The sequence below is a fragment of the Natrix helvetica genome (assembly GCF_964273705.1).
Source record: "Natrix helvetica genome assembly, chromosome: 1".
NCBI lineage: Eukaryota > Metazoa > Chordata > Lepidosauria > Squamata > Natricidae > Natrix > Natrix helvetica.
Window position 1 is genome coordinate 24,489,958 of NC_138548.1, and position 13,358 is coordinate 24,503,315.

General features: G+C 39.3%; 3 protein-coding genes across 5 annotated transcripts in view; 2 read left to right on the top strand and 1 right to left on the bottom strand.

Moving 5' to 3' along the window:
• PRPF39 (pre-mRNA processing factor 39) overlaps positions 1 to 809 on the top strand; it is a 32,193-nt gene extending 31,384 nt beyond the window's left edge. The window contains exon 14 of one of the 2 annotated variants that reach the window (XR_014176485.1): positions 104 to 141. Coding sequence is in view for 1 of the 2 variants with exons in the window: in XM_081966917.1 (XP_081823043.1) it covers positions 104 to 160 (57 nt within the window). In the remaining variant the exon portion in view is untranslated. Of the gene's footprint in view, positions 1 to 103 lie in introns of both variants that reach the window. The other variant, XM_081966917.1, reaches the window with a different exon arrangement.
• Positions 810 to 1,346: 537 nt separating this feature from the next.
• On the bottom strand, positions 1,347 to 9,320 carry FKBP3 (FKBP prolyl isomerase 3). Its single transcript, XM_081966935.1, has 7 exons — positions 9,105 to 9,320; positions 7,684 to 7,785; positions 5,225 to 5,332; positions 4,338 to 4,473; positions 3,672 to 3,739; positions 2,961 to 3,058; positions 1,347 to 1,562 (listed from the first exon to the last, which is right to left on the bottom strand). Exons 1-7 carry the CDS (start codon positions 9,204 to 9,206, stop codon positions 1,508 to 1,510), a joined length of 669 nt encoding a protein of 222 aa, XP_081823061.1. The 5' UTR covers positions 9,207 to 9,320; the 3' UTR covers positions 1,347 to 1,507.
• Positions 9,321 to 10,580: 1,260 nt separating this feature from the next.
• The window catches only part of FANCM (FA complementation group M), a 49,232-nt gene continuing 46,454 nt past the window's right edge, over positions 10,581 to 13,358 (top strand). For both annotated transcript variants that reach the window (XM_081935842.1, XM_081935843.1), the window contains exons 1-2: positions 10,581 to 11,173; positions 12,924 to 13,096. In XM_081935842.1, the coding sequence (XP_081791968.1) occupies positions 10,690 to 11,173; positions 12,924 to 13,096 (657 nt within the window). In that variant the 5' untranslated portion in view covers positions 10,581 to 10,689. The remainder of the gene's footprint in view (positions 11,174 to 12,923; positions 13,097 to 13,358) is intronic.

Here is a 13,358-nt window from a genome sequence, read left to right on the forward strand (position 1 = left end):
TTCAAGTTATTTTAATAATTGCTAGCTGTTTTATACTGGGTAGTACTGGAGTTTACAGCATTAACTAGAGGGTATTAATTTTCTCTTATTTTTTTCCTTTTAGTACAATTACTCAAATGCATGGAATTATGGACAATATTATCAATCATCTTCAACCTGAGCAGAACAATTTAACAACAAATGGAGTTTCACAATGTTTTCTTAAGACTTTTCTTTTGTAAAAGAGAAAGAAATAGGGATGTGAACAAACTGTCACGTGATTCTTGTCTTTTTTGCATGTATGATGAGTTGATTTTCACATTTTTCTTGTGACGAACTCATATTGGTATCTTGCTGTATTCAAATCTACTGAGCTATTAACTTTCTCAATAGTAAAATTATCAAATGATTATTTGAAGTAGTGTTGATGATTCATTGGGAAAGTTAATTTGCAACAATTAACATATATTAATACCAAATTTTACCCCAGCAATCTTGGACATTACCCAAGCCAGGAGATAATACTTCCCTTTTCTTCTGCAGCAAAATGTGCTTGAATATTTTCAAAATCCCACATCCCTTTTCCTGCATCTGTTTTTTTCTTACCAGTTTACAATTGCAGCACCCAAAAGCTGCGAGCTTTTAGAAAAATGTTAACAGATGAGGATGCATAATGTATAGGGTATCTCTTTGAGTGACTAAAATGAAGTGTGTTACTAGAACCATGCTCTGTCTTAGGATGGATTTTGTATTGGAATTTTCATGTGTAAGTTTAGTTTTTTGTTTAAAATGCCTTTTTGTAATAAAATCAAATTGTGAATTTTTCTGAACAGTAGCTTTTCCTTGGGGGTCTGGTTATCAAATTTATTTTGGAACATAAGCTTCTTTCTGATGGTTTCACCTGTACTGCTATTTAGTTCCAGGTTTCCTTTATGCATTGACTTTGAAATTTTGCAGGTAGGGCAGTTGTATATGTTACAAAAGCCCAGTGGCACATTTGGTCCAAAAATTCTTAATTGTACTCTTTTCTTACATTAATCTGCTTTCAAAGTAAGAACATCCTGGTTGAAATACAACAAGGTGTACATCTGACTGGATATGTATGCTCTAGTTGAATTTACCACCCTACTCCATGCTATTCTGATATTGTATGCCTGCAAGATTAAGATAACTGATTTAAACATATAATCCCCCATTCTTTGTGTAATCAGATAGACAAATAAATTAGTAAAATGTGGTAATTTGGGTTGAAAGGGATAGAAATTATAACCCAGCAAATCAGGAACCCTGATTTTAAAATGTCGTTAAGTGCTTAATAAATTGGAGTATTTTTTTCCAAGTCCTTGCTACAAAACATCAGTCAAAGCCACATATAAACTAGTTTTTAGTAATACAGACATTGTACTGTAATTGCAATAAGGGTCTTTTGACTCCTCCATCTATCAGATAAAAGGCCACATTTGCATTTCCCTGAAATCGGAAGTACTGTGTCTTCACAAATATTCAAGACTGAAGAGGCAACAATACATCATTCAATATCTACCAGTTCAATTTCAAAGAAAAGTTTTGCATTGGGCGGAATCCTGAAATAGAAGTTAAGGAAATCCATATATAGTAGATTGTGGTTGCAAATGTATCTATACTTAAAAGCTTTGTGTAACTTTTTCTAAGTTGCAAGTTATTCTTGTTCAATGTATAACTCAGAAGGGAGCTTTGGCAACCGATTACAGGTAATCCTTGAGCTATGACAGTTCATTTAGTTGTTCAGTTACAAAGGCACTGAAAAAAGTCACTTATGGCCATTTTTCACACTTCTGACCATTGTAGCATCCCCATGGCCTCATGATGAAAATTTAGACCAGGGGTGTCCAAACTTGGGAACTTTAAGACTTGTGGACTTCAACTCCCAGAATTCCCCAGCCAGCCATGCTGGCTGGGGAATTCTGGGAGTTGAAGTCCACAAGTCTTAAAGTTCCCAAGTTTGGACACCCCTGATTTAGACATTTGGCAATCAACTCATTTATGATGGCTGCAGTGTCCCAAGGTCATATGATCCCCTTTTCAACCTTCTAACAAAGTCAACGGTGAAGCCAGATTCACTTAACAGCAGGTTGACTAACAACTACAGTGATTCACTTAACTGTGGCAAGAAAAGTCGTAAAATGGGAAACCTCACTTAACAAATGTTTCACTTAGCAAGAGAAATTTTGGGCTCAACTGTCCCAAATCGAGGACTACCTGTAATGATCATAAATGAAAAGTAACTAGACATTGTGGAAACAATGCCCCTTAGAAAACGTTAAGCATGAAATTGAAAATATGAAATATTCTACTGTGTTTCTCTGAAAATAAGACAGGGTCTTATTTTCTTTTGACCCCCGAAATAAGCACCTGGCCTTATTTTCGGGGGTCTTACTATTTTTAAGGTGCAGGAGGCGGCGAGCGTGGTCACCTCAAGGCTGCTGCTGTGTTGCAATATTTTTGGGGAGGGCTTATTTTCAGGGAAACAGGGTAACCACCCACCAATGTCCATTTTTTTCTTTTCTACCTATTAATCCTTAGATACTTCAATTTAAGAAGCCTCCCCCTCTCTCCCCAATCAAATCTTTACTGTAGACAATTAAAAATAACTTGGTCATGAAGATTAGGCAACAAGATAACATCTAATTAAATCAGACATACCCCCCCCCCCCCTTTCTGCTTTGAGTGCACTGAGGATTACCACTTGAACTTTGCCTTATTCTGTCCCACCTGCATACCTCCCCGCCCCTGAGAAGTCTTTCCAGTTCTTTTGACAGTTAGGGATCTGTCAATGAAGATCTATCCCACTGATGTATCTGTCAATTAAGACAATATTATGAACAACAATGGGGACTTCTGCAACACTGTAAAGTTGTTGGGAAAAATGTGCTCTCTTAATCTCTATTGTACAGGAAAAATGGTTTTTGCAATCTACATAAATATAAATGTCAGCAGGATACTTGGCATCAGGTTGTCCTTTCTTCCCATAAGCCCATTCCGACTCAATTTCCAAATTAGCCTTCTCTCCTTTGCTCATTGTTAATAAGGCTTCATCCCACTGAAAAATAGAAAAGAAACATATTCTGGTTAGTTTTAACAAAATCAGATTCTTTTTCATTCTCCACTGCTGAAGTTTTTTTTTTGTTGTTGTTAAGATTTCCACACAACACATGCTAGAATTCATCTGAAAATTAAGTAGATTGGACTCAATTAATTGGACCCAGAGACCGCAATATCACAGGTCATGAATACAGATTTACAAAGCTAAAGATTACAGTATTCTATCTTGGTAGAGATGCAAAACTAATAAACAATCTTCCTACAACCCAAAACTAGTACTAAGGAAAGTATTAGAAGTGACATCTGCAATATATGATATACATGATGGATGTGATGATGTATGACACAGCCCCCACTCAAAACCTCTAATTATGACAGTTGGACACTGGTCCAAGATCTGCAGGAAATAGATGGGCAGACTTCCAATGGTGTTCTCTCTCATTCCTGGCAGGATAGAATCTAAAGGGCTCATGGGACCACATATACCCAATGCCGCCTCTTATTGAAAGAAACAGACAGATGGATGAACAGCTGCAGAACCAAAACTATTTTCTAATTATGAAAAAGTATGAGAACCTGACACACTCAGTCACCCACATTAGCACACTTACACCTCGAATCACTTTCCCAACACCAACTTTGAAGCTCAGTGGTTTAGATGCTTTTTTCTTCTTTGAACCTGAAAGATAAGATTTGGTTGCAAACTATCAGATTAACAGGGAATGCTTACCAAATTCAAATCTTTTAATAAGAGTATTTGCATCTTTCTCCTTTCTTTCTGGATACAAAATACACTGTAGGGAAGACCAGACTTGATTCACAAGAATAGTAAAGCCTAAAGCCTGCTGTAGATTTTTAAGGCACCAGGCTAAAAATCAGGAAACTGAGTTCTAGTACTATTTTAGGTATGAAAGCCAAATGAGTGATTGTGGACCGCTCTTTCTCAGCCCAACTCCCTTTACAGTTTTAACAAACTTAAAACAGGGTTGCTATTGTGAAAATCAGAGGAGAGAATATCAAGAGTGTTTGCCACCTTGAATTATATTTATAAAAATAATAAAAGTGGAATAAAACACATTTTTAAGCTTTTCCATCTTTTTTTCCAAGATGGGTTGAACAAATGCAAAATGTAGAGGGAAGTTTACAGTCTTACTCGGCTCCAATTTATTGTTTGAGAGACACTGCAGCTCCATCATCCTGCCCTTCAATGAAGACCACTTGAATCTTTAAAAGCTTTGCAAACTTTTTTTTAAAAAAAGAGCTGTCTAAGCACTTACTTGACTGAATATTAGTGTCAAAAACGGTTCCATCTTGCAGCTTGCCTGTATACCAGCAATGAACAATATCACCCTTTTTTGGAAAGTTGGTTTTATCCCCCTTTTTCAGAATTGACTTGGTATATTTTGGGGAAGTCTGCAATAAAAGTGGAAAGAAAGAAAACAGTAAAACTTCACTATTTTAAAAATACAGATGTTGTTCAAAGATAGTGTATCTTTAGAATGATATACAGTCCACTTTCCTTTTCATATACTTTCAGAGAAATATACATTTTACAGGAATTCTGTCCCTCCTATGGGAGGAGCTATTTATTTGCAACAATATCTTTTTTAGCATCTCGATAAACTGCTAATTAATAGCTCAATTATAAGATCACTATTGAACTGAAAAGTATTCCCAAATGGCTTTATAGCTGGTCCCCAAAAGAGTAAAACTAAGAACTGTATCATTTTGCACACATATCCAGAAATGTCTTCTACAATAAACTTTATTCTTAAAAATATATATGGAGGTTTGTGACATATGCCATTAAGCTTGATTATATAAATTTTATTTTAAAAGACGTTGCTACATATATAAAAAATGCAACTGATTTCAGAATTGAGAACTCCAAAAGATCAAATGATCATAATAGAATCACTACCAATTCAAAATCAGTAACAACTATCACAGAACTTAAATTTAAATAGCTATACAGTATTGACCTATTTTGTAAAATATGTTTTATAATTACAGCATTATTTTCAATAGACAAAAGTATTTGTCTTACATATCCCAACTACGTTAGTTGTATTATTTAATGTCCTTTCTCATTTGTATATGGTTTTTTTTTATTTACTCACCTAGCAGAAATTGAAAAACATTATTGAGGTACTTCCCAACTTACCTCATCAACAACTTCTTCAGATTTTGCCTTTTTGGGTTGGTTTTCATCAATCTTGATATTTTTTAGCTGTTCTGCCACTTGTTCAGTGCTTTCCGTGTCCTTAAAGCTCTGGGAAATATACATTTTAGTGATCTACCTAAGGAAGTTATAATAGTGCTATGAAGAGTATTTATTAATCAAACTTTATAGTTGCCCATTTCGCAAAACACATTTTTAGGTCATTTACAACAATCAAACAATAAATAAAGTATATAAAATCCAGATTAAAAAGTAAATATGATTAAAAACAATTATACAACTCTAGGCAAAGGCGATTAAGAATGCGCATCTAACAAAGGAGCCATTTGAGTATATGTGTTCACAATGATGTGAAGTCACAGCTGCCAGTACTTTAGCTGTTGCCCTTTGTAAACATCAAGTTCTTACCAAGAATGTAGGATGTTGTAATGTATCATTCTAGTCTATGTATGTAGCTAAGCAATGTGGCCATTAGCAATTGACAGATGGTTTGTTTTGTCAATGTGGAGTTTGTATAAGAGGCACCCAAGATTTTTTCTAATATGGCAGACAGTGTGCCTATAATCACTTGTACCACCATAGCCATTTGCTAGAACAGGGGTGTCCAAACTTGGCAACTTTAAGACTTGTTGACTTCAACTCCCAGAATTCCCCAGCCAGCTCTGGCTGGGGAATTCTGGGAGTTGAAGTCCACAAGTCTTAAAGTTGCCAAGTTTGGACACCCCTGTGCTAGAACCTTTCAATGTCAATTTTAGAAACTTGATACTTTGTGATTTTTGCCAATTCTTTGTTTTTTTATTCCGGCAGTCTCCAACTTCTCTGTAGACAGCCGGCGGCATCAGGGCCTTCTACCGGGGTGTGGCTTGGGGGATGGGGACCCCTGCTCTATTTTACTGTCCCCTGATATATTATTATAATCTTGAATAATATGAACATAATCCTACTTATTATATTTTGAATGTTCAAGGTGTTACACTTACATTTTATAGGTGCAATCATAAAATCTTTCTCTAAAATGTCATTACAGTTCTGCCATATAAAATGTATCAATACTATATAGTAGGTCCAAGTTAAAACGATGAAATTTAATTGAAATAATATTCTGGAGAAAACATTCACGTAACACAAGTTTTAAAAGCTAGTTTGGCCATATTTATACACTCATCTTACTCTGGCTGGAAGCAGTACATATAGGTATTTAAACAAAAATTGCTTTAAAAATATTTGCTTAAAAGTTTTTACTTAATATAAAATAGAAATATAAATAAAGACAATACAAAAAAAAGGGAAAGAAAAGGCAGGAAGAAACAGGACGAGTGGAGAAAGTGAGGAGAAAGAAAACAAAAGTGATTTCCATCTTCATTTGGTGCAGTAAGTTACATAATATAATGTATTTTTCGGACTATAAGACATTCCGAACTATAAGACGCACCTAGCTTTTGGGGAGGAAAACAGGGGGAAAAATTCTGCCTCTGCCTCCCAGCAATTTACTTCCTTGCAGCAAACAGCCTGGTCAGCTTCAGCCTGATTTAGCACAAGAAGCTGATTGGCGATTGGATTGGCCTCCCAGAATACTGCCTATCAGTGGTTCCAGGCTGTGGGGATCACGCTACCCGTCGCCACTGCCACCTATGGCCGCCTCCATGCACCCTGTGTTTGGCCTCCGAGTATCCAATTTTTGGACCGTTCCAGGCAGTGGAGATCCCTGCCTCATGGAATGGGAGAAAAATGGGGCACGTGGAGGCTGAACACAGGGCCTGTTCCAGGCAGCGGGGATCCCTGCCTCCTGGAATGGGACAAAAATGGGTCACATGGAGGCTGAACACAGGGCCTGTTCCAGGCGGCGGGGATCCCTGCCTCCTGGAATAGGACAAAAATGGGGCACACGGTGGCGATCCCTGTAGCCTGGAACAGCTGATAGGCAGTATTCCAGGAGGCGGATCCAACCGCCAATCAGCTGCTTGTTGTAAATCAGGCTGTGCTAAAGCTGAGCAGGCTGTTTGCTGCAAGGAGGTAAATTGCTTGGAGGCAGAGGCCAAAGTGTGGGGGCTGGCGGGTGGGCAGAGCTTCAGCTACATTTGTGCACAGACATTTCCACCCACTTTTTTGAGGGGGGAATATTGCATCTTGTACACTGAAAAATATGGTAGTTATAAAATCAACTCTTCATTTATTTAAAATAGTAAATACTAGTCACTTCTATAACCATGATCTACTTAATAATCAAAACCCAAATCAGAGTTTTATTTTTTTTTCTTTCAAGCAGAAAGTTCAATAACCATCAAAGAACAAAGACAATCATTTCTTCAGCACAGCAGTCTTTTTAAGTAGAGATTCTCAGCACCTTTTGTAGAAAAAATATTAGATCTATCCACCGAGCTTTTCATCCATTTTCAGTTTACAAATAAAGCACTGGTAAAGTAAGCAAGTGTAAGACTTACCTTTGTTTCAAAGAGTTGGTTATATGCTGTTATTAACTGATCCTTACTAGCTGTTTTAGCCACATTTTTTATCTGACCAAGCAACTTGTGCTCTGCAAGAAACTACAAACAAAACTTAAGATCAGTTCGGCTACCTGTGATAAATGACAAGTTTTCGTATACTGCAAAGTGAGCTGGAATAGTATCTACACTTACAATATGGAAATTTAAAGTCTCTAAAGGCATCAAATAAATCCAATCATTTTTCCTGGAATCAAAAAACGTGTGATTCCTATACTTAGAATTCAATTCAGATTGGTGACAGCAAACTGCAGAAGAGAACCCAATCATAAAGACAGAAAAAGAGCAAAGCGCACAGTGAAAATCCTGTTCCTCTTGATTTTTCATATCTGCCAATTTTACGGAAGATAAACAAATTAATTTGCAATGTAACTAAGCCATGAAATTGCAGATCAGCTTTAAATAAATTAAAAACAAATCACAATTTCACAGTATTCCAAATAAAAATGTCTATGATTTCATGTCCATAAATCTAGTTCAGCTAAAATTAAAAATATAAGGTACTGTACAACTGAAGGACACTTTCAGTTATACAATATACCCTTCTCCTTTGCACTTTAAACTGGAAGCTTCTTGGATTCATCTGAACTATTTCAATTTGAAAAATTTTGAGTTTTTTTTAAAAAATCCCCTAGCAATTCCTTTCATGTTAACACAGAAAGCAGATGTATGGCTATAGGAAACCCTCTCCAAGGCCTTGTTTTTGATGCATTTGCCAATGGGCAGTTTTCTTGCATTTTAAAAAATTAAAGACTATTGCTGGCAGCAGGAGGTTATTTTGCTCTGGAATTCAAGGCAAAGTGTGCGAATGGCATCCAATGATCAATCAACAAATAATACGGGGGGGGGGGGGGGAAATCAATGCATTAAAATGTGCCAGGATGAATTAGTGCATGACCTATCTATAATTATAAATTACTTTATCCTGGCCTGTCAGTAATGGAATCAGCAATCCCTATTCTCTCTCGCCTCACCCCAGGCGTGGGAAAGATGTCCCCTCTCCCCCCGCCGCTATGCTTACGACCACAACTCAAGATGGCATGTGGGAATGCCGCAGTCACGTGAAATAAAAATAGGGAGGAAAGATAACGCGATCCCACTGAAAGGCTCTCATCCCGTCCGAAGAGATCTATCTATATGGCTTGCTTCGAAGAGCGGGACAGGGTTAAAGAAAGAGGGAGCCCTGACTAAAGGAAATTAGGCAACGAGGACAAAAAAAAAGAAGGCGCCAGGAGAGGAGGGGACTTCTCAACTTTGCACAGATCTTCTGGCCAAATGAAAGCTACACGCGTCCAGCCAACCCCGCAGGAACGTATGAATGGAGCCTGCCCACCCGTCAGATCGCGCCTCGGACCGCCCACCCTGTGTGCCGCTTGCTCCTGCAGAAAGTGGACAATCTCCCGCTTGGGCAGCTCCTCGCTCCGCAGCTCCTCCGGGCTCCAAGGACGCGCGCGGTCCGCCATTACATCGCCTCACTAGGGGAGAGTCAGGGAACTCTTCAGCCGCCCCTCACAAGCCTCACAGCACGAAATGCAATTCCAGCACGCTTAGCGCGCCACGCCGCCTCCATCCATACGCGCTTCCGTACGTCTCTTCTCGCTGGGCATGCTGGGTAGCGTAGTTCTACCCGAGAAAGCAGAGGCTCCTGTTACGTGATTGGGTGGACGCAAAAGGCAGATCGGCGGAGCAATTTCTGATGCATGCTGGGTATTGTAGTCGGTGGATGGATGGATGGCTAGATATAGAGAAAGAGAAAGGAAGGAAGGAAGGAAGGAAGGAAGGAAGGAAGAAAGAAAGAAAAAAGAAAGAAAGAAAGAAAGAAAGAAAGAAAGAAAGAAAGAAAGAAAGAAAGAAAGAAAGAAAGAAAAAAAAATTATTGTCACTTTGAATGTACTCTAATCGGCATCCATTAAAATGGAATTTCTTTACAAGTTCGTTGTTCCCTTTAAAAATCCTACTTCTACCTTATATTTCCACTTCTTCGTATATAGGGGAACTGCGTGGTGCACTGGGCATTAAAAACACGAAACCAAGCTATAGAGAAATGGATCCAACAATAACAGGAAATCTTCGCAAGGTATGCTAGGAAGAGTAGTCTCCTGCTTCGTCAAGACTTGCGTGATTGTAAGAAAACTTAAGCGTGGATGTTAATTACAAAGTTTTTTTAATATCAAGAAATGGAGATTTAAGATAAGATAACCTTTATTGACACTTTCTTCTGTGAGCATACTGGCACATATTAAAAATGGAATTCTGATGCCCTCTCAAAAGAATATATATTTCCATACACATACATGCACACACATATACTTAGGTTCTCTCTTTCTCTCACCCACACCCACACATTAATCACATTCCAATTTGAATGCATAGTGGAAAAAAGAGTTTTGAGAGTTAAAAAAGCCAAATGCTCGCGTGTCATATTCCTAACAGTTCTTTTTCAAAAAATCTTGCAAGTGACTCGTTGAAAGAGAGATCGCATTTCAGTTTCATGTCTGCAGGCGCTTCAGTAATGAACGGGGGTAAAATCGGTCCCTCCTTTGTCGGAACCTCTCTCTAAGATTTAAACAAAAGGTAAGGATCCAATCTGGGTCGGTCACCGGGACCAGAATTTTTGGCTAGAGAGAAGTTCCCAGAAAGAAGATGGGCTCCAGCACGAGTCCGAAAGCTCAGCAGACAAATACCTCTCAACCCGATGGCAGACCCAGATTGGATCCTGCAACACGTTTATTCGCCTTCTTTAAATCAAATAAAAGTTAAAGTTTAGTGTTTTTTAAAAAAGGCGAAATAATGGATCACGTGACCGATCCGCCTTTCTTGGGCTGGGCCAATCAGGGCCCTCCTCGGAGCTGGCGGGTTTTTCGGCGGCCCTCAAGATGGCGACGCTGCCCATTGAGGGGAGTTGCGGGAGAACAGCGGGAGGGCGGCGGCGGCGGCGCTGCTGAAATGAAAGGCAGAAGCCGGCAGGCCACGCTCTTCCAAGCATGGGGAGCGCAGCCGACTCCAGCGCCGGCGGTGGAAGAGGAGGAGGAGGAAGAAGAAGAAGAGGCGGCGCTGTTGGCTGCAGCCATAGAAGCCGAGGCAGCGGATTCGCCCTCCTGGCCCTCTCCGTCAGGCGCTTCTGCTGCCCGGGGATTCATCGGCGGCGCGCCGGGCGCTCTGTGGATGTTTCCGTCCGGCGGCTGCGTGGAGGAGCGCGCCTACCAGGTCCGAGCGTCGTGGGAAGCGCTCCTGGCCAACACGCTGCTCTGCCTGCCGACAGGGCTGGGCAAAACACTGGTAGCCGCCGTGGTCATGTACAATTTCTACCGGTGGTTCCCCGGCGGCAAGATCCTCTTCCTGGCCCCGACCAAGCCTTTGGTGGCTCAGCAACGGGAGGCATGCGCCCGCCTCCTGGGCATCCCGGCTTCGCATATGGCCGAGATGACGGGTGGGTCACGCCTTGCCTGTGGCTCAGTGTTTTCGCATGAGCCGACTTAGTGTCTTTGATCCGTGGGAAGCTAAGCGGGGTGTGATCCCTGGTGGGGTGGGAGCAGAGCTAAAAGACTGTGAAGTTGAAAAGAAGTTCCAGAATAAGACATCTCTTTTATCTCTTTAAATTTCAAGTCTGGTGGTGTCGGGTATTCTGTTGTGAGCAGAGGAGTGGAGGATTCTTCTGAAATATCTCTGGACTCTCACAATTGTATTAATGTCTGATATGCAGTGCGGGTTCCAGACAGATGAACTGTATTCGAGAATTGGTCTAGCAAAGCTTTTATATGCCCTACTTTGCAATAGAATATTACCTGAGAAGAAGCTTTGCAAGATTAGGTTAAAAACTCTTAATGCCTTTTTGGCAATGCTGTTACAGTGGGCTCTGGCCCTTGGATCATTAGAAGTGAGTACTCCCAGGTCCTTGACGGAGTGAGGGTCATCCACAAGGTGGTGTCCGCCCAGCTTGTATTTGGTGTTCTGATTTCTTTCGCCAATGTGTAAGACAGAGCATTCATTGGTTGAGATTTGGAGTTGCCAATTGTTTGACCATTCTGACACATAGTCAAGGTCTCTTTGTAGGGCAGTAGCATTGTCGGTGGTGTTGAATAGTTTTACATCATCAGCGAAGAGAATGCAGTTGCTTATGATATGATCGCAAAGGTCATTTATGTAAAGTATAAAGAGTGTATTTCTCTACACAAAATAAATTTGAGTAACAGTTGTGACTTTTAGGAGCAGCACAAGTTAGATCCTTGTTAATTTACTTTCATGTGTTAGGTATTTGCAAAATCCAGTCTTCTGAACAAAGCTGCATAATTTAGGGGGAAAGGCTGTGATACCTGTTATTACCGGTATTTCTTAGTTTTTTCCTTATGGATTATTTGCATTCCTGCTTATGTGCTAATTTTTGACTTTTACCAAGTCTGTTTCCACCCAAAATAGAAATGTGATTAATTCTAGCCATTAAATCCTTTCAGAGTGGGATTTCTTAAATTGCTTGATCTAATTATCCTTTTTCTTAGTCTCAAATATAATTATTCCCAGAAATTTGACTATTGTTTACTCAAGTATTTTGGCAGGGGCTGTCCCTATTACTCCATTACCCCAGGGTATGCTCTAATTACCTCCTTGGGAGTAATTATCCCGTTTTAAGAACTACTGCTCTGCATGCTTAAAATGGGTAGAGGATTTAATCCTGATTATCTTGAGTATATTTTTTACAAGATGAAATGTGTGTGTGTGTGTGTGTATGTGTGAATATGTAGGCTTCTAGTACCCAAGCACAGCAGATACCTTGCAATGAATCAGACTTGCTGGGACTTTGAATTGTACTTTCTGTTTTCCAAGCTAGTGCAACCATTTGGTGATTTATAATTCAACAGATTTGGTGGATTTTAAAGAAAAAAATAGTTCAATTGAATTTCCTCAATTTGATCTATGACAATATTCATGATTGCTGACCGGTACTTTATGCAAAATGCAAGTAATTTTCTATTTGGAGTACACTACTACCAGTATCATTCTGAAATTCTGTAACTTAAAATGTTTTTTCTGGCTAGCAATAAAAAAACCTGAAGGCTAATTTTTACATGTATAAGAATGCATTCAATGTAAACTCTGCTAGAATATGTAGCTCATATTAATTGCTAGTAAACAGATGTGCTATGTATGTTTAGACGTACAATTTTTTCTTATCTTTTTTCCAGGAGGTACCCAAATTGTTGATCGGAAAGAAATCTGGCGCACCAAAAGGGTCTTCTTTCTCACTCCTCAAATAATGGCAAATGATCTTTCTCGTGGCACATGTCCAGCAGCAGAAATTAAATGCCTGGTTATTGATGAGGCCCATAAAGCTCTTGGAAATCATGCGTATTGTCAGGTAGTGTGGAATTGTACAAACTTATATTCTGTCTTTGAATAGATTATTATTTAAAACGCAATCTAGTTGGGAGCACATATTAGTCTAGAGCTAACAATGAGTGTGTCCAAAGCCAAAAATTGATGTAGCCATTCGTTTTTTTCTCTTTTTCTCTCACAAGTAGCAAGTTGGAGAGAAACAGCTATTTCTATAAATTTGAACTAATTTCTAAACAGGGATTTTGAAATTGGACCAAGAAACCGCTGCTCTAGAAATAGTTAAA

Coding starts and splice junctions, on each gene's coding strand:
- FKBP3 (XM_081966935.1), bottom strand. CDS start 9,206: ATGGCGGACCGCGCGCGTCCTTGGAGCCCGGAGGAGCTGCGGAGCGAG. Junction 4,474..5,224: donor CTGAAGAAGTTGTTGATGAG/GTAAGTTGGGAA, acceptor CTTTTATTGCAG/ACTTCCCCAAAATATACCAA. Junction 3,740..4,337: donor TGACACTAATATTCAGTCAA/GTAAGTGCTTAG, acceptor CTTATCTTTCAG/GTTCAAAGAAGAAAAAAGCA.